The sequence below is a fragment of the Thunnus thynnus genome, chromosome 1 (genome assembly GCF_963924715.1).
Source record: "Thunnus thynnus chromosome 1, fThuThy2.1, whole genome shotgun sequence".
NCBI classification, from domain to species: Eukaryota; Metazoa; Chordata; class Actinopteri; order Scombriformes; family Scombridae; genus Thunnus; species Thunnus thynnus.
In genome coordinates, this window is record NC_089517.1 from 25,380,168 (window position 1) to 25,403,545 (window position 23,378).

The window sequence follows — 23,378 nt, forward strand, 5'->3', positions numbered from 1 at the left end:
TTTTAAACACATCAGATTAAATTGGTGGTAGATTTGTTGCTCTCTTTAAAACATGTGAGAGATGTAGGAGAAAGAAAGAGGAGTCTGAAGGGTAAAAGAGAGGTGCATCAGTGTGATTCTACAGATGAATGGACAGCTACATACCAGAAGGACCCGAATAAAATACTGGTCAATGTTTAAATAAATTAAAAGAAACAAATAAACTGAGGCTGATTTTGCAAATCATCATTACATGCTGATTAGTAATAGAAGCTATAAACATATGCCTTTGACATCACAGATCATATCAACAGAGACTTCCCGTACATCACCAGAAGGTAGATATTTTTAGTGTTGTTTGGTACTATATAGCCTCCTTTTCAGCTGTTTGTCTTGTGGGGAATTCCTACTTCCTACATGTTGTGAACGCATCTCCAGTAACAGCTGTGTTGCCAAGACAACAGTAAACTTATGCCTGACATGGCGGAGTTACTAAAATTAAGAAGTGAAGTTGAGGACTTCCAAAAGGAACATTTCTACAGAAACAGGTATGTATTATACAGGTGTGAAGGACCATTGTGACCTTTGCTAACCATTAGCTGAATGACTGCCAAACGATAATAGAAATGTCAGCTAATGCTAGCGTTATGCTTTCACTAATTTACCCATGGATCCATGATTTTAGCTAACTTAACGTTAGCTATCTGACAGTTAGCATGACACGTTTGTTGTATCTCTTATAACTTAACGCTACGTAACGCTACTAGCAAACAGCCGTTGGTCCTCACTAAACGCTTGTGTTGATGAAGACAACATACAGGTATATTTCTGTGAAGTTTGAACAGAAACTGTGCTACAGTTGATACCACTGGTCTATAATTTCAGTTTAAAATGTAACATGTAATTAACGTTACTGCAATCCCAGGGGTGCCATCACTAAAGTAATGAAACAAGCAAACAACACATAGCACTCACAGCAAAGCCGGGCTGTGTACTTTGCAAGTACAAATAGACCTATAAATACTATTTCATGCATTACGTTAAAAGGCAACACCAGTGAGATAATGTAGCTACAGACCATTATTAATACAATGTGTGTGTGTGTGTGTGCCACAGTCTCGCTGAAGAGAACAGAGAGGGGGACAACCAGGCCGCTACCCAGATTCAGAGCTGGTTCAGAGCCTGCAAGGTGCGGGCTTACCTCAGGTATTACGTGTGTGTGTGTGTGTGTGTGTGTGTGTGTGTGTGTGTGTGTGTGTGTGTGTTCAATTTGAATCTGTAAACCAGAAAAAGAGACTTTTGGTTCTCCTTCATATGCCACAGGCAAAGAAAGAATACAAGCCTTAATATTTTATGTACCAGTTTGAGGTTTGCTTTTTCCTTCAGGGGTGGAAAAACATTCAGGCAGGACTCTTAAGAGTTAATTTCAAGGGAAACCCTGATACTAGCTCACTCCCATAATTATCCCACTTCTAGAGCTTTGCAAATGGCCTTGAGGAATAAATGTCACTTGTACTCGGTGCTCCTTTCACACAGAGAGAAATGAATGTCTCTATCTCTGTGCCTGTTCGTATGCTGTGACCCCAGCGCCATTCTGCAGGGTCAGCAGACAAACTTCCAGACAGTAGGTTAATTCAGATTACTTTAGTTAATTGATCAATGCGTTAAGTGGATAATTAGCAACAATTTTAGCTGCCTAAGTGCAACTCTGGGGTTGTGCTATCCCCACTATAAGCATTGATTTTCTGGGCATATAAATGGCCTTTTGGAAATTGATGGCCTCATTGGAGGCAGAGAATCGCAGTGGACTTGCATTTAGAGTATGTTTGAAGATGAATACAAATATGTGCCACTGACTAAAGGAGGTGAAAGGCTCATCGGACATGATGGAAAAGCCTGGAAGAACAGCAATGTTCTGTGTGTGAGTGTCTTTGTGAGAGTGTGTGTTTGTCAGCTGACCTTTTAACTGAAGTCCTTTACAACCTTTGAACCAACATTTGAAGCACAAAACAAAATCACAATTTTCTTTATTATTTTCCAAAAAAGAGGTCACAGTTGATTATAGCAATAGGGATTTTAGTGATTTTCTGTTAAATTAACTTGCATATATGTCATACAGTAATGCATTTCCCTTTTCTTTTAGTGTTTTTACCATGTTAGGTTACCACAGTTAGGTTTTTATCTAATCCTAACCCTAAACCCCAAGAAAATTCTTGCTTTTTAGAGTTTTTGTACTGAATTATATAATTGCAGAACATAAACTAACAAATAGATCCACAATTGCATTTCCATCCATGTGTATATGAATACCTTTTTTCAGTGTTTTCCCTCATTTCAATTACAAAAAAACCAAAAAAAAAAAACCAACCTCATCCAATCCTCTCTCCAATATGACTTTATTACAGCCATCTGCACAAGAAGGCAGTCATTATACAGAAGATATGGCGGGGCTTCACAGCAAGGGCGCGTTTCAGACAAATGGTGAAGGTAAGCCAGAAGCTGGAACGGCTATAGATATATTGATTATGTTATGATAGCATGCATTAGAATTCAATTGCTATATGCCTAAGTCCCTGCGTCTGACCTTAAGAAATATAATTCACTCATTACACATTGGGAAATTAGCACTTAGGAAATATGATGCAATATGATAAGGAATTCCATCTATATAGCAACTCCTGGGATGCATATAGAAAGAGTGTGGAGAGGAATAGAGAGAAGGAAAGAGTAGAGGAGTTTGTGTGTGTGTGTGTGTGTGTGTGTGTGTGTGTGTGTGTGTGTATATATGTGTGTGCTTTAGTAAAACAAGGCCCCATTTTCGGCATATTGCCTCCAACTGCTTCTTAATTGAACAGATTGTTGATACCGGATCCAATACCCAGCGCTCTCACGTATAATTTTCCCCTGGATTGAGTTTTGTAAACGTATCACAACAAGCTATTTATCATGCCTGTAAATTGACTGTTTGCTAAAGCATAACTGCCAGCCGCCGTTTGGGAGGCGTTCAAGAAATGGAAAGGGGGTGTGGGGGACGGGGGTGAGGGGTGTTGAAATAAACGATGAAGGATGTGTCACAACACACATATGGGCTAAAAAGAGGCTGTTTGGTCTCATTTGGAAACAGACGAGCACTAATTTGAATCACTCACAATTGCCACAGTGTACTATTTTGAATTAGCCCTGAGAGATTCTATTCCTCCCCTCCTCTTTCTCTCTCTCTCTCTTCCCTTCTCTTTTCTGGCTTTTTCTCTCTCACTCTTGTGGACCTTATCATGTGTAATGTGACTGGCACAAAGCCTCATCTCAAAACATCAAGCTGAATTTACAAGCTCCTTTCAAGTCTTTGTCTTCTTACCCCTTCCTCTCCTCCCTCTCTTCCCTGTCGTTATTAAAAAAGACGTGTTGAGATATGAATCCCTTTTATGGCCGACTCTCCAGTTTGCTCCTGAAATGTGCCCCCAGTGGTCGGCCGGCATGTTTGGTGTGTGACGGCTCGTCGAGTGCGCCGCTGAATATTCTCTGGCCTTTTGTTAGTCTCTTCTGGCAGTGCTGTCATTGATTATGAAATCCAGAGGAGAGCGTTTGGCCGTCATACATCTCCATTAGCTCACTGCTTGACTACCATAGATTTTCTTGGCCCTTGTCTGTGTTGGTGTATTAAGAGAGTACCGTCCTCCCCTTGATACAAAGTCCCCCTAATCACTCTCTCTCTCTCCCTCCATACCCCCTGACTTTTTCTCTTGTTCCTCTTGTCGCTCATGCTTTCCCTCTCTCCTTTTTTGCCTCCTTCCCTCCTCCCTCCCCTCTACAGTGGCCCTATCTGTGCTGCCTCTGTGCAATGTATTATGTATAAAGAGCTCTTTATCTTTGACGCCTGCTGTGGACAGATCAGAGGGCTGGGAGACAAGATGTAACGCCATCTTTTCCTTTGTGTTCACAGGCGGCATATTTTATCATGAAGATGAATTTCTACGAGGAGATGGCGGTCAGGGTAAATATCACCACAGTGTCTTGTTTTAGCAAATGGAGTGTCGTGGTGGGGGGACACTCTGTGTGCGCTGTGAATGGGAGGCCCCATGAATAGCAGCTTGTAAGCACTTCATCACACCACTTGGTTGCAAAAATTGTCCATCATAGCAACTTCTTTAATCTAACATCTTTTACTTTATTATTTTTCAACATGTGTCATCATGTTGAGGTTTATCTATTTGATTTTATATGCCATTTAGGTATATTAGGAACACGTAAAAACAGAGCATCTGCAGGTCTTGAAAAGTCTTAAAAAGCATTGAATTGAATTCAGTTCCCTCAACCAAAGGCCTTAGAAGATATTAAAAAGTCTTAATTTTCATTTACAAAATTCTTAATTATTTTCTCCTTCCTGTTATAGACAGTAACATTAATTACATTAATTACATTAATTTTTATTTTGGTTTTTTTTGTTTTTGGGATGACGAGAGACATTCTATATCTTTAAACTATGAATGAGATTGGTGTGACAGTGGATTGCACTGCAGGAAGCTGTTAATCTGGTTGTATTAATTTGATTAATTATATTATTGAGAATTATTGTTATATACTGCTCAAATATACTGTGATACAATAATAAATAATTGTAGGCCATGTCATACTTTTATACTTTTGCTGGTATGAATGTAAAAATGGTTAAAGATTGCATTCTGTGTGTTATTGAAAAGGTCTTAAAAAGCCTCAAATTTAACTCAGTGAACCCTTGAGAATCCCCCAAAGCACATAAGAAAAAACGTCTAGCTAATATGCTGTTTTCACTCATTTTAAAATGTCTTGACACTGTTAGTAGGTCCACCTACACTGACAGCATTGTCCACTTGTCACATATAACCTTCAACCTTCATTCTTTAGTTGCAAATTATCCTCTGAATGCAAGCCTATATATTAATATCTAGCTTGTGTCTCAGTTTTAGCTTTTTTTTTTTTGTCAGTGCTCATACTTATCAAATGTTCCCATTTATCCGGTTAGCAGCTACTACTGTTCAACTCATAAATCATAAATCTGTGGCTGTGACTGATGCTTTGGCATTTTTACACAAGGAATTTGCACAGAAACCTTATCTTTTTACAATTCCATACAGCCTACTCTTTTGGCTAACAGTTTCATTCTGCCGAAACTATTAAAGGATTTTATAGGCCAACAAAAAAATCCACTACTGTTTATTGGAGAGGGTGTGTCAGTGTCCAGCTGGACAGAGATGATTACAATGTACATTGGTGGAAAAGCTTGGAAACTGAGGGCTTCAAATTTTACACTTAATAGAAACCCAAACACATAAAGCTGACCACCCCATCGTTTCAGTAAGTGTCACATTACGGGGAGACATACATCCAGTAGTAGTGTTGGACCCAGCTGTTTTAGGTCATGAGGTGAAAGGTTATGGGTGATGTCACCATGTAGAGTAGAGCAGAAGCTTCTGAAGTTAGAGAAATGAGGCCTTTATTACCCATATAAACTACCCACAGTTTCCTATAGGAAGCAATAGGAATTTTAATGGAAAGGAAAATAAATCCGAATGAGGCAGCAAAGTGGTTCAGTGGTTAGCAATGCAAGAAGGTACACAGAGTTTGAACCCCACAAGGGCCAAATGAGACTTTTCTCTGCAGAGTTTGCATTTTATTTGCTGTGTTTGTGTGTATTTTCTTTGGATTCTCCAGTTTCCTTCAAACGTCCAACATGAAGATATTAGGAACAGTCCTGCTGTTGCCCTTGACCAAGGCACTGGCCATAGAAGTGATGTCAGTCCCTGGACACTTCAATGTGCACTGTCCACCGCCCACTGCTCCTAAAGAGATGTCATGGGGCAAATGCAGAGACAAATTTCCTAAAGTTGATTGATCAAGTGTAACTTAAAGCTTCAAAAGTGAAAATAGATATTAATAATAATAAAATGATTAATAAACCAGTCCCTTTTTACGATGCCACCTGTTGCAAGATATGCCAGCCTTAAAGATAAAGTATGTTAGGATTTCTCAGTTCATTTTTATGCTACAAAATATTGGCAGGTCTGTGAGAACTACACTGTAATCTCCGCAAGAGTGTGTGTACATGCGTATGAAACCAGTGACCCTGTGCAAAAATGAATTACTGAAGGACATCTGTACTCACAGACCCTCCTTTACCAAAGAAATATTCAGTGTGTGAGTGAAAGGGAGAGGGAAAGAGAAAAGGAGAGACACCAAGGGAGAAACAATCATCTCAGAATCCCCCTGTGACACTTCCTTTGAATCAATTTTGATTCTATTCTTTCTTCTCTCCCCTCCCGTTGTCTTTATCATGGCATGGTAGCTAACAGAGGATAATGTATTAGGGCCATAATAGAAACCAGTGTTTACATGCCGCACCTCGGATTTGTATTAGATTCAACAGCATCGATTTCACTAGTCAACAAAGGTCAGCAAGAACTCGGGAGGCGGCAATTACTTTATTTAAAATTATCTATTGACTGGCAGATCAATGCTAATTCTCATTTTGCTCTTTGTTGTTTTTCCCCATCCTCCACTCCTCTTCTCTCCTCTTCATTCTTCTCATAGTGTGATTATTCTTTTACCTGCCATTGTTTTAATCTCTTAATTAGTCTGAAGGACATCCGCCCCCTTGCTTTAAAATGGTCCACTGGTATGTGTGGGTGTGTGTGTGTGCCGGCTAATCTGCAGCCTCCACAATCAATGTGGACTGATACAGTTAAACGTATGGAGCTGTGACAGCTGTCTGTCCCACCTTGGATTGTCCCTCTATCACTTCAGGGGAAAAGAATATATCATTATGTATGGTTGAAGAGTGCTCTCCCATATACTGTTAATAGCATCATATGTGTTATTTTTATGTTTAATGTGTCCATCATGAGTTAAAGTAATAAAAGACTTAGTAATATGCTGGTCGTTTTTCTAATATTGTATGTTGGAAGAGCAGATAAATCAGAAAAATGAATACTTGAAAAGACAGTAACATATTAATGACTGATGAATTGTTTTTGACCTTACCATCTGTGTAAAGCAACCCTCCTTTAGTGTAATCATTTAAACAATTGCAATGTGAAACTAATTATTTATTTCATATTTATTATCAGTTAAGCATCAAAGTTTCCACACTACCAGATTTCCACATTGTAGAAATACCTCTAAAGAAAACCTCTGTCATGTCACTTTATAGATTCAGCGAAGATGGAGAGGATTCTTTGTGAGGAAGTATATCCATAACTTTTACGCACGCAAGAGCTATCTGCAAGGACTCTCCATGAAAAACAAACTAGTCAGGTAAAAAATAAAAAAGGAACACAATGCTGGTTGCTGTGTTGTTGTGAGGAAGAGGGCTGACCTTTTGACAACACTGCAGCTGAATTAATGTGTGCTCCTCCTTTTTTACTTTACTTTTTTAAAGTACGGGTGGCCAGATCATTTACAGCAATTACAAGATTTCTACTTGTCATTTTTTGAATATTTCATTCATTCTGTCTCCACTTAACCTTTACAGATTCTCACACATTTGCCTTATTTTCCATCCAAATCAAGTTCTGCTGTTTTTGCTAAATTTCTTAGTAATGCAGTTGGGTCAATGCAGCTTCAATGACAAGAAGAAGTGTGTTGCACATTTTTTTGAAAATGTTGTACACTTTTTTAAAAAGGAAATACAGAAAGGGAATATTGGTAAATACAATGCATCACTACTTCTCCTCTCTTTTCGTTTTTCTCTGCTCAGCCTAACGCTGTCTCTTATTTTAAAACCATTTCCCCATTATGTACTTTGGTAAAATCTATTTCTGCCCAGGGACCACTACAGGACCAGGAATGGACTCAGCTGGTACATTTCAGTCAAGATTAATTCATTTGATTTGTGTAAAAGCAGTTGGTTAAAAGGTGCACTTGTGTATTGATAACTGTGTGTGTGTGTGAGAGAGAGAGAGGGAGGGAGAGGGAGAGAGAGAGAGAAAAAGAGAGAGGGAGAGAGAGAGAGAGAAAGAGAGAGAGAGAGGGAGAATGTGTTGGTAAGATCTGTACTTTCATAGTTGTTACTTCAGAGGAAAAGTGAGGGAATGAAAGTGACAGAGAGACAAAGAGACAGAGAGGAAAGAAGAGAGAGAGAGAGAAGTCCTCTAAAGCGCTCGAGGCTAAGAGAGAGAAGTGAACGATGTGAAGAAATTAAAAATTAGCCTCTGATTTGAACCGCAGCTCGTGCATTAATAAAACATCCTGTGCTCCAGGGCTTACTGCTAGAGATACGCCATCTTTTATTTTTGACAAAAAAAAAAAAAAACATCACGCTTAGCTAATAGTCACATTTTTAATGTTGCTAATATATTTTACCGGAAAATATCTTTAGGCCTCTGCTAAAATTAAATGTAAATTTGTTAAAGTGCTCCTTGGATCACTGACTTCTCCCCTCACTTCCCCACCAGCGTTCCACCTTTCCTCCACACTCCTTGCCCCTTTTAGAGGTAGGGGGACTAGGCTGTTAAAGTCCATTAAGGAAGTGTTGCTACTTTAGTATTATAACACACAAAGACAATCAGACACACACACAACTTCCTAAAGAATTCTGACAATATACCAGTGATGAAAGATGTAAAACCGGCAAAATTGTACTTATAGTTGTTTATCTTCTGCTATAGGCTTTGTATAAACAGAAAACAGTCTTAGCCACCATATTAATATATAGCATATAAATACTTGACTAAAAAGTACTTAGTACTTAGAATGAGCATTTACATAAGTCAGTGAAAAGTATGTGTAATTACTAATATGATAATTTGTAATATGAAAACCAGTGAGCTAAGCAACTAATGTTTGTCTCAAACAGGCCATTATTTTTTAAGTCTCAGACTGGATCAAATCAACAGCATATTGCAGCTTTTCACAGTAACATTTGTATTTTGCAGTATTAATATCCTGCCTGCCTAGACAAACAATAAGGTTAAAATATTGCTATACTGCCATACACATCTTTCCAATCTCTGTCTTGTCTTCTTACACAGTATATTTTGAAAGCAGTCAAATACAAAGAGCAGTGTTAGAACAACTTATAGAAACGTGAAAGTAAATAATTGTAAAACATAATTGAAAGGAGCACAAGGTGTGATGTCATTTGTCATTTTACTGGTTTGGTCGCACATCCTCAGTCTCTTCACACACACACACACACACACACACACACACACACACACACACACACACACACACACATACACAGGGCCCCTCCTTCGCAGTGGTTTGGGGTGTTGAGGTCACTTTCTCTCCAGTTAATCACATGTTTATTTAGTGCTGCCGGGGTCACAATCAATTAACGCCGTGCCGGCATTTATTTAAAATATCCTTTCTCTGTTAGCTGCTGAGCCCTCGGATCACACGCTGCCTGATCACTCACCCCGCAAAGGTCCGCTTTTTAATCCACCAGCATGCTCCCTCCCTCTGTAAGTCTGTCTGTCTGTCCAACCCGCTGAATAAATTATTCAAAGTTGGACTAATGGTCTCCATTTAGTACAGGCTGATCGGCTGTGCATGGTAATGATATAGGAGTAATGCATAGACTGCCAAACCTCTCTCTCCTCTCCCTTGCTCTGACACTCTGTTTCAGTCAGTCTCTCTTTCTCTCTCATGACAGATCCCCCGCACGAAACCATCTGTATCATTTCATTTGGTACAGCATCTAGCTAATACACACTACTTTCACTAACCTCTTCTATTCCCTGCCCTCTCTGTGTCTCTCCTTCTTCTTTCTCCTTCTCTTTCTCAATCTATTTTCCTCTATATCTCGCTCTCCCTCTCTCTCTGCCACCGATTCACTGTGCTTCAGTGTCCATCCTCATTCATCCTTCCTCTCCTTCTGCATAGCCTAATGAAGTCAGGACCCCGGCACAGTCCCCACTCTGCCACAGTTTTCCTTGGTACCCCAACAATTTATCACTTTGTCAGGGAGACACTTAAAGTTCCTGGGCTTTAATAAGGGCATGCAGTGGGACGATGGGGGCAATTAGGAAAGCGGAGCAAGCCCGCTTTGCATATTTACTAAATGTGCTGGTGTCATCGCTCTCGCCACCAACACGGCCTGTTGACTGCATGAATTATTCCTCTATCTGCAATAAACAGCTGGGTAATTATTACTGCCATAATCAGATAAATAAGTCTCCCTGTGATGCTGCAACGACATGGCAAAATCATTTAACTTATCCTAAAGATAACAGAAAAACAAGGCTCAGGGCGAATTTATGGACTTGGTGTCGCTACACTGAGCAGTACTAGTGTTTTTTTTTTAATTCTCTTCTGAAGCTATGCTGTCTCTCTTCTTCTCTCTACTTTTTTCCTGTCTCTCTTTTCTCCAGCCTTCTTCATTCCTCCCTCTCTTGTATCCCTCTCAAGGACATTCATGAAAGGAGAGAGCTGCTATGGTGAAGAGAGTGGGGCCTGCCTGCACGCCTGCCCTGCGATCAGACTCTGCTTCTATGCGTCAGTCTTTCTTTTGCTGCTTCTTTCTGATCCAGTTTGGGTGGAGACAAGTTCACTCCTTCAGTCTGATTGGATTTGTATATGCAGTGTGTGTATGTGTGTGTGCATGTCTGTCTGTCTGTCTGTCTGTCTGTGTGTTGAAGTATAATCTGGATGCTGTGCTCTCCCTGCCTCTTTAGGAAATTACTTTTGAGCGGGAAACAATGGTGGGAAGTATTGAAAATGTGAGAAGGTTATTATCCCTTTGTAAGAAACATTGATTGGGTATAATTTCAACACTGGTATCATTGTTTGCTTCCACACCTTTTCACGGCATCAGTTTTAGTACTTTAGTGAATTTGTTAATCAGTTGTCGGTCACTTAATGTAAACCCTCTGTTTTAAGGGTGTTGAAGGCTCAATACATTGAGCTGTCTAAATTGACTAGCTGACTACCCCCTCCTTGCTAACCTATTGAATCATTTAATTGGAGCAATTAAATAAGCCAATCAGGTCAAACCTCCATTAAATATTTAGGACCTGGCCAATTAGCTGCTCTGGTACTGGCCTGGATGACCGCAGGTGTGGCCGGCTGTCCTACAATGCCTCATTCTCTGATATCCTATCAGCCCTTGACTAACCGTTTTAAACCAAGGTGTAAATTATTAAGGAAGAAGTGAGAATTTTAGCTGTACTATATTAGCCACTTAAATAAGTTAACAGTTCAGGGTGAAACTGTCAGTTAAGGTTTCAGTTATTTGAAAGTACTTCAAGTATGCTTGATTAGCATGTCTAACAGTTCAGCAGCCTTCAAAAGTAATCTGTATTCAGAGTGCTTATACAGCATAATATGACATGCTAAACACATTAAAAGCATCCAATAACCTTTATAATGTAATTAAATAATGCTATAATGTGGAAAAATAACTATAACTGTAATCTATATATCGATGAAAATTTGAACATATCTATGTATAATGTAATGCGCTGACATGATAATTAGAGCACATTTTCAGTGTAATGATACACTTATCTTGTCTTCCAATGCAATTACGTGCATGTATAATCATATCAGCTCTAAATATATTTTCCAGTGATTAAAAGTGCTTTAAATTACTGTTTTAATTACTTTACAACCCTGTGGTCCGAGTTGTAAAGTAATCATATACAAAAAAACCCTCCCCAAAGTATTTTCAAAAGCAACGTTCATGCTTTTTTAGAGTCAGTTTATCTGATGTAAAAAATTTTTAATAAATTGGGGGAAATTCTGGTTTTCCAGTCTAATGATATTAAACATGTCTGAAGGCTAAACAACTTGAAATAAAACCACTAGGGCCATATGATCTTGTTCATTGTAATATTGCTGCTAAAAAAGTTTTCCAAAAAAAATTCAAATTGGAATGTTTTGTCTCAAAAAGTGGAAACATTATTACATACTCACGTTTACATTTTGCTTTGCCACCTTTTCATTCCAGGATAATATAATCATGACTTTATCAGAATTTAACCCAATATGGTTAATTAGTATATTGTCTGTATAATAAGTCAATAATTAATAGTAAGAAAAACCTTAAATAGAATAGTAATAGCCTAAATTGTCACTCCGGAAAGATGTTCGATATTTCTACGCTAATCAAAGACTAATAAAAAATGTCTTTTTCAAACCTATGCAATTTTCATACAATTTTTCATGAATGTAAAATTTTTCATAACATATATCAGCTAAGATGATTCCTATCAAAGCATCAACCAAGGTTAATAAACCTTACATATAACAACCTAGAGAAGTTACAAGCCATAATACCAGTATTCTACAACACTCCTTCTTTCTTGCTTTCACTTTCATTCAGTCAAACACATACTCACACACACACACACAAACACACACACACACACACAAAGAGCAAGAGGGCACGTGCAGCGTGCCGAACAGGGCTAATGAGGGTTGTATGTTGTGGCGGCTGGTTGGGTCGACACAGATCGAGGTGCCTTCAGCCGTTACAAATCTGTTTGGCTTTTGTCCACTACACAGCAATTAATAACATTGGGGCTGGGGGCAGGGAAGCAAAGGTCAGCCTGACACACACACACACACACACACACACGTGTGCACACATACAGACACACACACACACACACACACACAGGGACACAGACGTGTGGACACATGTACAAGCAAAAGTGTGTGAACACTTTGTATGAACATTGATACACACACACTGATACAGTCACAATTACACACTAGCTAGTCAGGCACACACAGACATGTGAGAACAGGTCCTGATCCCCGAAAGCCTTGCCAGTCAGTTTGTAAATCAGTGTTAATGCGTGAACGAACATAAATACACACATATACTGTAGACACAAACATTCACCAATTGGTTTCTGAACCAGACTGTCCCACAATAAACCAGAACTTTATATTTTACATTAATAAGTAATATCCCTGTTTGCCAGCTCTATAAATAGAGGCCAAGTAACCTCTACATTTACACAGACACATACACACACTAGCACACATAGACATATGGCCTCACATTCATACACACAGTCTTAAATTACCGTGCTTCATATTACATAAACACACACATTTATACACACATCTCTCGCGCTCTTTCTCACCACACACACAGAGACACACACACACACACACACACGCACACACACACAGAACCACCCACATACACACAATGCTCTGCATATTTCATTTATTTTGTAATTTAATCTGGTGTTGAGGAAGGAATGAGAGTGCAAAGGCAACAGGAACAGTGTTGTGATTTCTTTTTAAATGTCAGTAGCTGCTGAATGTGTTAACCTCACTTTACAGACACACTATGAATATTCTGATTCCTCTGGAGGTTCGTAATAGAAAACAGGAGTTGGGTATAGAACAGTAAAGAAGGATAAGAAAGAGGAGGTATAGGAAAAGAGACGAAGGATTGTTGATGAGCTATGACTAAACTCTTATTGGTATTGCTCTCATGGAATTAGATTGGCTTTACCCCTAGCTTTGTGTGCGTGTGTGTGTTTTCACATTACCATGGCGTGTGTGTTTTAGTAATTGTTTCCAATTCCCTCCTTAAGTTATTACCCCCTTGTAACAATAAGGCTGTGTGATTGCAGAATGAAATTGCTGTGTATGGGCTTTTAATGCATCCCATTTAGCCAGCTTCGCTTAACAGATGTCACAGACAGACCTGTCCTGGCTGCGGTGATGAAATATATCCATCATCCTACCACTTATTGCCTTCCGCTCTCTCACTTTGCTTTTTTCCTTCCAAGCAGTCTCATTCTCTTGTTTTTCTCCCACAGCTCCTCTGTCTCTCCACGTCTGTCCCAGTCTCTCTCATCATTAGGAAGTTTTTTATCCATCTGAAGGACACTTCAGGGAATTATGTTATAATGTATGCACAGGCTCACTTGCATGAAGTGTACATTGTGCAAAAGTCTCTCATTTATATAATGTTAAGATATAAGGTCAGCTCGTTGTAATAGGTTAACTTGGTGTTGGTCATCAAGTTTATGTTTGCAGATTCTAAACAGATATCAAAACATTAGTCTCACATGATCATTATAGCAAGAGATGTAGAATTAGATTAAATTAAATTTAGGCCAGTCAGTTGTTGTCATTTAGAAAACATACATAAGTGTATGAATATGACAAAGTATATGATTTATATTTATTTCACTACATATGATGCCATAAATTTATGTCAAAGATGTTTGTGTAAAATAATGAATAAACTTTATTCTCTAAAGACAAGCTAAAGTGAGTTCAAGTCAGTTAAGGCTGATATAATATGCACCCTTGCAATCAGTTACTGGATATCATATAAATTAATGACATAACAAAGGACTGAAATCAGAAATTTAAAAGAACAATATTCTTTTGTATTTATTGTACAATGTATGCAGTTGAATAACTCACATGTTTGACTGTGATCTCTGTTAAATGCTCATCATGTGAATCATTAAGGAAGAAGAAACTTACTAGTTAAGGAAGTTTGGAATTTTAATTACAAAAAAAAAAATGCTTATGGGTAAATGTGTCCTGTAGGAGAGAGCTGGATGAACTTGAGGAACTCCAGAAGAGAGAGCGATACTGTCAGGAGATGGTAAAAGAGCAGACAGCTAAGATCTACCAAGCTCACCGGTTACACCACCTCCTCAGTACAAAGCAGGTTGGTCTACAAGAACACAAACACACACACAGTGTCACACCGCTGACACAGAAATTACTATGAGAAACGACTATTAGACCAATATCTGACCAGAGGCCGATATTAAATCAAGGTTCCTTGTTTACTACAGCTACATGAAAATAGTTCAGTCAGAAACATTCTTGTCATTATGGCAAATACATCAGACTTGACTGCTTTATTCAAAACAACTTTCATGTTCAGTCAGAAAGCTGTCTCATATTGAGCAGGGAAAATAACAAATCAGACATAAAGTATCTCAAGTATATAGCTGCAATGAGCATCAAATAAGTTTTATGTGTTACATGGTATGTGGTCTGATATATAAAGGAGTGAAAATGGGTAGTGGGTGATACTCTGGGAGATCAGCTGATGATCAGTTAAGTAGTGCAAATGGCAAATGGCAAAGTGCATTTTTTTAGTTTTGTGGAATATAATTATTTAAAGTTTCTCTAAAGCATTAATTTCAAGTTTGTACCATTTAATTGGCAGGAAGTGATTGAATTTCAAGTTAATCCCTAGTAATTGCTGTTCAGTAGTCGCTGTGCAATGCTTAATCCCAGAATTATATCTGACATTGTAAAAATATATTTGCTCTTCAGATTTGTCAAATTTGTGTTTGCTATTATATTTAAACTACAGGTAAAAGTGCAGGGAAACAGTTATATATTTTTAATTCTATCACCTAAGAAAAGTCAATAAAACAATCTGCTCTTTACAGTCATGTAGGTACAGTATCTCTGAGACTGATAAATGTGATAATAACACAATTTATGGTTGCAAAGGTTAAACATCACTACCAATAGTGGGTCGTTATAATCCTATAATAATTATTAAGTAATATCTCCAATAATTACCATATAGTAATTCTGGTTATTATAGTTACAGTATAATAGTCAGTAGTACTCACTTATAAACCCATGTTCACCTTATAATAATCCAAATGCAGAATAGTGACCTTAACCAAGGTTGCATGCATAGATGGGAAGCCATGTCAGATAACACACTGTTAACCCTTTTATACTGACAGCACCTTTGTGGTTATCTGGTGTCACTGTGTCGGTCTGTCATATGACGAAGGATTGTTGATGAGCAACAATCACATACCCAAGACTGTCTGTCTTGGGCATGTTAGTGATTTTCTTTCATGAAAATAATCTCATTTTGGTTGTCAACAAAGGTTCAACAGTACAAAACTGGCTATCAACAACTAATGAGGTGAGATTACTACCATAAGCCTCCAGGAGTTTTTCTAAATCTCACCTGCACAATTTGTTTCTTTTCTTTTGTTGTTGTGTTTATGCTGCTTTGTTTTTACTGTGCAAAAAAAAAAAAATCCCAAAATCTCAACTCATTTATGTGTGTATACAACTTCACAGACTCACTAGAAACTTTCTACTTTCAATGAGATAACAGTTACAGATATAGAGTTACTCCAGAAACTGGCAACAGGGAGGAAAACAGAAGAGTCTTCGTTCTTTCCTTCATTAGATAACACAGGCAAGCTGTGTGGACTCGAGTTGAGTGTGTGCACACATGAGTAAGTATGTGTCCTCATGGCTCCTCTGATGTGCTGAGTGGAGTATTTTAGTGCTTCCCTGGCACAGGTGTGTGAGTGTATGTGTAGGTGTGTGTGTGTGTGTGTGTGTGTGTGTGTGTGTGTGTGTGTGTGTGTGTGTGTGTGGCATGCGCGCATCTTTGTGACTCCCCACTGGGATCATAATGAAGACAAAGCACACTGGTCACTGTTGATTCAGCACCACCACTCGGCATGTCCCATCGCATGTTGACACGACACACACATGCACACAACTTTCAAACACCTCATTATGAAGATGGTCTAAGTTGATATCCATTAGAGTTTGTACTGTCAAATCTTGACTGACTCTCTAAATGCTTTGGATTGGCTGTGTACCCGTATATTCATTGTTTATATTAAGTATTTTATGAATTAGCATAAAGAATAGAAAGCAAGAAGAAAGTTTGTGTGCTCTACCCGCCCTCTGTCCATCTTTTTCTCTCTATATATCTTTCTCTCTCTTTCTCTGCATATGGCAGGGGACTCTTTCCCTTCGTAGCTCTGACCTTGTCAGCAGTGAATAGATGGCTCTCCCACACAGTTCATCCTTCCTCACTTCTCGGACCCCAGCCCACACACACACACACAACTTACCAAAGGGCCCCAAGTCCCTCTGACAGAGACAGAGATGGTGTGTTCCTGGGGTCAACATCATTGCTCTTCCCGTAGCTAGGTTGGTACTTTTGGGCTTGCATGTGCGCATGTGTGTGGTTGTGTGTGTTTGTGTGTGTGTGTGTGTGTGTGTGTGTGTGTGTGTGCGCGCGCGCATGTGTGTGTGTGTGTGTGTGTTAAGGAGTGGCAAGTAATATGTTTGTGTATGTGTTTGTGTGGTGTGTGTGTCCCCAACCTTCTGTCCCTTCCTGTTTAAGTTAGATGTGTAAACTCATCCCTAATGTATTTTTAGGCTTATACTAAACTAAACACAAAAGAAATGGCATCAAATACCCAGAAATTCATTATAGGAAGGATTTTAGGTCAGTTGTTTAATATATATATATTTAATATATTTAAAGTGACATACAGTTATTAATATATTGCTGAGTGGTTTATTTTCCTAGTTGTGTGTGTAGAGATAAACAATTTTAAGGGTCCATCGTATTGCATTTTAAAATAATGTACATAGGGTTTCGTAAAAAAAACATTTGCTTGTTAGCCATTTTGTTTTTGTGATATTTTTAAAGGATCAGGGCCTTGATAAGAGGCTGTGTGTGATTGTACTAAACACAGGCAAGTGCAATGCTGGTGCAGTGCAGTGCAGTGCAATTTGAAGAAAATAATAGAGCAGGAGTAATATTATACATATGAGGAATGGGGTCAGCTTCTTTTGAATGTTGCATTAAATTAGTCATAATTTGGTGTGTTCACATGCTAATACTTCAAATATTGTGGTCACAGCAATAGTGCGGCCACTTACATAATTGAATAAACTGAAACATTCCCACAATAATTCTGTTGCTGCTGCTCTATGGTGGCTAAGGTCATTCTCTTTTGGGTGTGACTTTATACATTCTGTAAGCAGTTGTAGAAGGCATTGGAAAGAATCACCCATTAATCTAAACCAATTGTGACTGTACCTTAATCACATAAAAAAAATATATTTTGATATATATATATTTAAATATACACTACATGTGAATGTATATCAAAGTGAAAGAGGCAACTCTCAACATACATGAAAATGTTTTTTTGATGTTGGAGAAGTCTGTATGCTTCTGCTAACTAGAGTCATACAACTCATGGTCAGTGGAGTTGAAGTAATTGCTCTCTATTCATTCTCAAATACTTGACATTAACATCAAAAGAAATTGTGGTGTAATAGTAAAACATTTACGAAATTAAACAATCTGTTAATATGTTATTTTAAAAGAGTGGACACACTTTCTCATTCAAGTGAATGGGAAAGTGTGTCCAAAATTTTGACTGGTATTGTAGTTGGAGCAATTTCCCACTTTTACCCTTTCGCTCCCCCCTCTCCCTGTTGTCCCAGTCTTTTACTTTGGCCTAAATAGCAAGCGGTGTTATTAGCATATAGAGTAGATACAGAGTCCTCCAACTCAAAGCTTTGGTCTGGTAATTAACACACATGCAAAAGGATCACTGTGATTTGAATAATTATTACTAAGGCCGTCTGTGGCAAATCTCTACCCCACTTCAGAACAGAGGAGGGCAAGTTTTGTGTACACACATGTGTATTTGTGCTTGTGTTTGTGGACAACTAAATTCAAATCTTGTATAATGCCACTTTTGAGACAGACTCAGCTAGGTTTTCCTTCTCTCTCTCTCTCTAATAGTAATAATATGATTTATTATCTCCGCCAGGCATAAGCCTGGAGGGCATCATGCATTTGGTCATGTGTATGTGTCCATGTGTTTATCTGTCCGCAGCTAATCTCACACACTACTGGACCCATCAGTCTGATATTTTTTGTGCACATTTATGACTGTATGCTTAAGGACCTCTCGTGGTTGTGGTGTTTCACAATTTTTGAAAAACCTATTTTATACCGCCATTGATTGCTGACTCCTCACTCCTCTTAACTGGCCGGTAGGGGCCGCAGGTGATCAACATCTACTTCAGTTTGGAACCTCGTTGCTGCTAGGGACAACCAATCATAAGATTCCGTATGAGCTGAGACTTTCATCTTTTCAGCAGTCCTTGCCATTTTACAATACAAGTTCCGACATAGCAAAAGGCATTTGTGGCTATTGGCTAGGCTAAAAAAAAGACTTAACTAGTCTGTTGCAGGCCGCATTTTGGCCTTTTTCATGGCTCAAAAACTGAAATCTATAGAGAAGTTTGGTCTCATCTTGAACTGGAGCATCTGCAGATTAATTCCATACCTGGTATGTTACCATCCACTAAAGTTGGGCACGATATAAGATGAATAAATCCCCGTTATTGTTATCTTCACTGCCATCTTGACTGTACACACCTGGTGGAGATATGGACATATTTTCAAATGTAGCACTGTAGCACAGTATTTCTACTACTATTTCTATTACTTTTCAGAATAACTTGAGACAGACTCCATCTGCAGTGTGAAGTGTACACACTGAACTACTCCAGCCGAATATTTAACCTGGCAAAAGCCATTTGGTTGGCCAAGAGCCATAGTGTATGCATTTAAGGCAGTGAGGATCAACAGCTGTTGTCAGCTGGGACACAAAGTGGTGAATTTTTCAGGAGTATTAGTTTTACAAAGTTTTACAAAGTTTAGGTTAATATGGATAATATGAAGGGCGATAAAATAAAAAGTTAGTTCAAAACTGTATTAAAAAGTTGTTAACAAAACTGATGTTTCAAATTACCTCAGAATATTGCCAGTAATAGTTTAAATGACTAACAGTTGTTAGTTTGATTTTAAGCTGTCCCATGAGGTTCCATCATTTGATGCTCTCCCTGATGAATAATACTACATTTTGGTTTTCCCAAACTCTAAATAGATTATAGTGTTTGGGGAGTAAAACACCCAGGAGGACAACACCCTTGGATTGAATATGGTCGGGGTCCTTTGTTGCATGTCTCCCACTCAGCTCTGTCTATCATATCCCTGATATTTTCTGTTGCATTCTACCATTATTAAAAAAAGAGAAAATTGATAAGGAGAATCGAGTAAGAATAATAACATTGCAGCCATTCTGAAATACATGTACCTGTCTAATCATATCACATTGCTCATACTGACGCTCTGTGTCTCTCTCACTTGCTCTATAATAGAGGATTAACCTTAATCTCTCTCTCTCTCTCTTTCACTGAACTGATGTTAATATATGTTTTTTCTTATTGAAAAAAGGGGAAAAAAGAGTGACTTTTGAATTTCCTGTTTGTTCCAGCAAAGTTGGCAATTTATTTTAGTTGGAAAGAAAAAATGGATAGAGGACATTTATGTGATTATTTATTAGTTTTCAAGAGTCTAGTTAGAGCACAATTATTACATTGTTATTATGTTAAAATGGAGGATTTGAATGCTTTTCAAAGTGTGTGGGATTTTGAAGGCATATTTTTTTTCTTCAAAGGACTTGGGAATCACTTTTGTAGATGTGTTGCTTTAATTTAATTTAATTTATTTACTTTTGGTTTCCTATTGTAGTCTGTGATTGTCTTTGTTCTAAACTATTGTAATTGTAGCATAACTTTTATCTGAATAAATGATTGTTTAAACATGGGCATCTCTCTCTCTCTCTCTCTCTCTCTCTCTCTCTCTATCTCTCTCTCTCTCTCTCTCTCTCTCTCTCTTTTTCTTCAGTGCCCAGGGGTCTTCAACTCTCCATTCAGGCCGGCCCCCCATGAGATGGAGCTACTGCTGAGGCAGGTCAAGTACCAGGCCCCTACCAAGCTGGCCTCCAGGGAAAGGGCTTGTCTCTTGGGCACGCCAGCCTCAACAGCCCCGAGTTTTCCTGGGACTCTTGGATCCCCGTGGATCAAAACTAGAACCCCCTGCTGCCCCAGACCCATACTGCCCCCCATTGCTAACAAGAGACAGCAGGTGAGATGGTAAAAGCTATAAGGTGGAGGCAGACAGAGAAACAGATTGCAAGAATAAAAAAGAGAGTATACAGAAACAGACTGTAAGCAGGAAGAAAGCAAAAAAAGAATAGAGCCTTTGCAACAGGTGAAAAAGAGTATTAGTTTTACAAAGTGTCATTCTAATAATTAGAGCCCCCCAACATCTCCTTCTCGCCCCATGGGCGATGGTTCTTAATGAAAGCAGAGACCCTTTAAAACTCCTTTTTAAATAAGAATGACATCATTAAAACATGGCAGACAGCTCTCCCGGGGCTACTGCAAAGAGCCATTTGGTGTCTGTATCTCAGTGAGTATTGTATGTGTGACTGTGTGGTTGTGTGTTACTATCAAATGTTTGTGTACAACAGTGTTTAAATCATAAATGGGTCTTATGGAAGGAAATACTACACAGTAGATTTGCTAGTTGTGAATTGAGTTTTTTTAAAATCAAACAATTAATGTCAGTCAATGTTGTGCTCCTTGGCCATGGACAGTAAAACTTGGTTACTACTGAAGGGAGACATGCTAACAATCTCAGCTTATGTTATAGTGGATAAAAGCATTGTCTCTCTGCTCGTTAAATACAGCCCCGTGCACACTGCTCTGGCAAGTGGAGAAATCCAAAACAGGCCTCCAATGCTTAGTTATGATTGGACAATTGTGCAGGGAAGGAGTTCAGCAAATTTGAATTAGTGAAATTTTCTTGAATATATTATGTAATTCATTTTTTTTATATGTTAGGGCACTGAAAGAGGATATCCCATGCTTATAAGGATATGTAAGAGTTCATATCATATATTAAAGCTGCATGAGGACAATTTTGACCACAGTCATTTTTGAAAAAGACAAAATCACAGGAACAGTACTATCAGAACTATCATTTTGGGTATTTAGATCAAACATCAAACTGCTCACACATTCAGCAGACACAGAGTGACATGGGCATCTTTTTCTTTCTGGCTACCTGTTGGATGTTAGTCCAATATTCAAGTGAGTCGCTGGTAAAATGAGCAGAATGTGCTGAAAAGATACAAAAAGCTGAAGTAACATCCTGATTCTCAGTGGGATCGGAAATACGAAAAACACTTTCACAAAAAAAGTAGTGAATTAATTTAGTGTTAAAATAAAACCCCCTTTAAAAAGAGGCTGCAAAGTAAGAGTCCTTCAGGTGCTCTGAAATGAGTATTTATCTTCCAGAAATTCATCAGACTCCAGTTATGTGTCCATTTTTGTTGTGCATTTATCTATGTAGGTATGTGATTTTTGTGCATGTATATGTGTGTATGTTGATGATTTGATGTTGAGTCATTTCATCATTTGTGTTATTTACGCTCTGCAGCTCTTTATGGCAAAGTGCTTTCCCTATTATTAGTTTCTAGTAATGTAAAACATAAGTGAGCAGAAATGAGGCGTGGATTTGTCTCATTTTATTAGTTGCACTTCCCACACATATACTGACACATACACACACACACACACACACACACACACGTTTCATTACGAGTTCATTAATCGAAAGTCTCTTGGTGCTGACATGGAGAAGAATACATTATTATTATTATATTATTCATCTATATTTATACATATCTGTCTTTCTCTGTCTCCCCATGTTTCTGTGTTTTCTGTGTGTGTATGTGTGTGTGATTAGTGCAGGAAATCCCCCTTTCTTTCTTTCTTTCTTTCTTTCTTTCTTTCTTTCTTTCTTTCTTTCTTTCTTTCTTTTGCACTCACCCCTACACCCCACACCTCCTCCCTCCCTGGTGTGATAACTATCTGGTGGTGATGGATAAGGTTGAGGTGCTGGCTGTGGAAGTGGTCAGGCCAGGCCACCGATCCCGTGGCGATAGGAGCAAGGACAGGGTCCCTGTCCCTCCCTCTATCTCTCCCCCCTCATCCTCCCTCCTTTTTTTAACACCAAACAACAATTGAAGGTCACCTCAAACAAAGCAATAACATTTAACAGCAAGTTAATCTGCACTGCACAAACTTTACACATTACTCTCTGAATCACTCTCACCTCAAGTTACAGAGGTAGCACTCTGTTATTCTTCTTGAGCACATTCGTAGAGGTTTCAGTATATGTTACTCAAAAATGTCTTGGCTTGTAGGTTTGGTTGCCTTTTACACTAAAACTAAGGGATAGTGGCTAAAACTGAAACATTCTCCATATTTTTTGCATATTTTGTAATGTAACATAAGCTAATTTACCCTCAGATGAACAAAACTAAAAAGAATCAACACCACTGAGCGTTGCACTTCTGTAACACTAAGAAATGCAATATTCTCAGCTGTACTTGAGTAACATACTGTATTACTGCTTGCACTTTCAACTGACTGAAAGCTCACTCAGAAAATAAATGCAGACAACTAGGATTTGTTTTTTCTGTGAGAATACTTTTGCATTTACTCGTCGAGACTGAGTCTGTTGGACATTTTTCAAATGTTTTTGATGCCTTTAGTACAATAGTACTAACAGTACTAAAGGCATCAAAAAATACTGTGATGACCATGATGAAATCTTAAGAGGATATAAGAGAGAAGTGAGGTTAGACATGGTACACAGGGAGCAATACAAAAACTTAAAATGACTTTTCTTTGTCTGCAACTTTGATATATCATCAGACATCACAAACCCATCACTCCAGGGAAGGAGCCACAATGTCAAG

General features: G+C 38.5%; 1 protein-coding gene across 2 annotated transcripts in view; it reads left to right on the plus strand.

The window, feature by feature from the left end:
• Positions 1-379: 379 nt before the first annotated feature.
• Positions 380-23,378, plus strand: part of spata17 (spermatogenesis associated 17) — a 40,154-nt gene continuing 17,155 nt past the window's right edge. The window contains exons 1-7 of one of the 2 annotated variants that reach the window (XR_010928718.1): positions 380-527; positions 1,096-1,185; positions 2,385-2,466; positions 3,920-3,970; positions 7,163-7,266; positions 14,485-14,608; positions 20,453-20,692. Coding sequence is in view for 1 of the 2 variants with exons in the window: in XM_067592742.1 (XP_067448843.1) it covers positions 451-527; positions 1,096-1,185; positions 2,385-2,466; positions 3,920-3,970; positions 7,163-7,266; positions 14,485-14,608; positions 20,453-20,692 (768 nt within the window). In the remaining variant the exon portion in view is untranslated. The remainder of the gene's footprint in view (positions 528-1,095; positions 1,186-2,384; positions 2,467-3,919; positions 3,971-7,162; positions 7,267-14,484; positions 14,609-20,452; positions 20,693-23,378) is intronic. The other variant, XM_067592742.1, reaches the window with a different exon arrangement.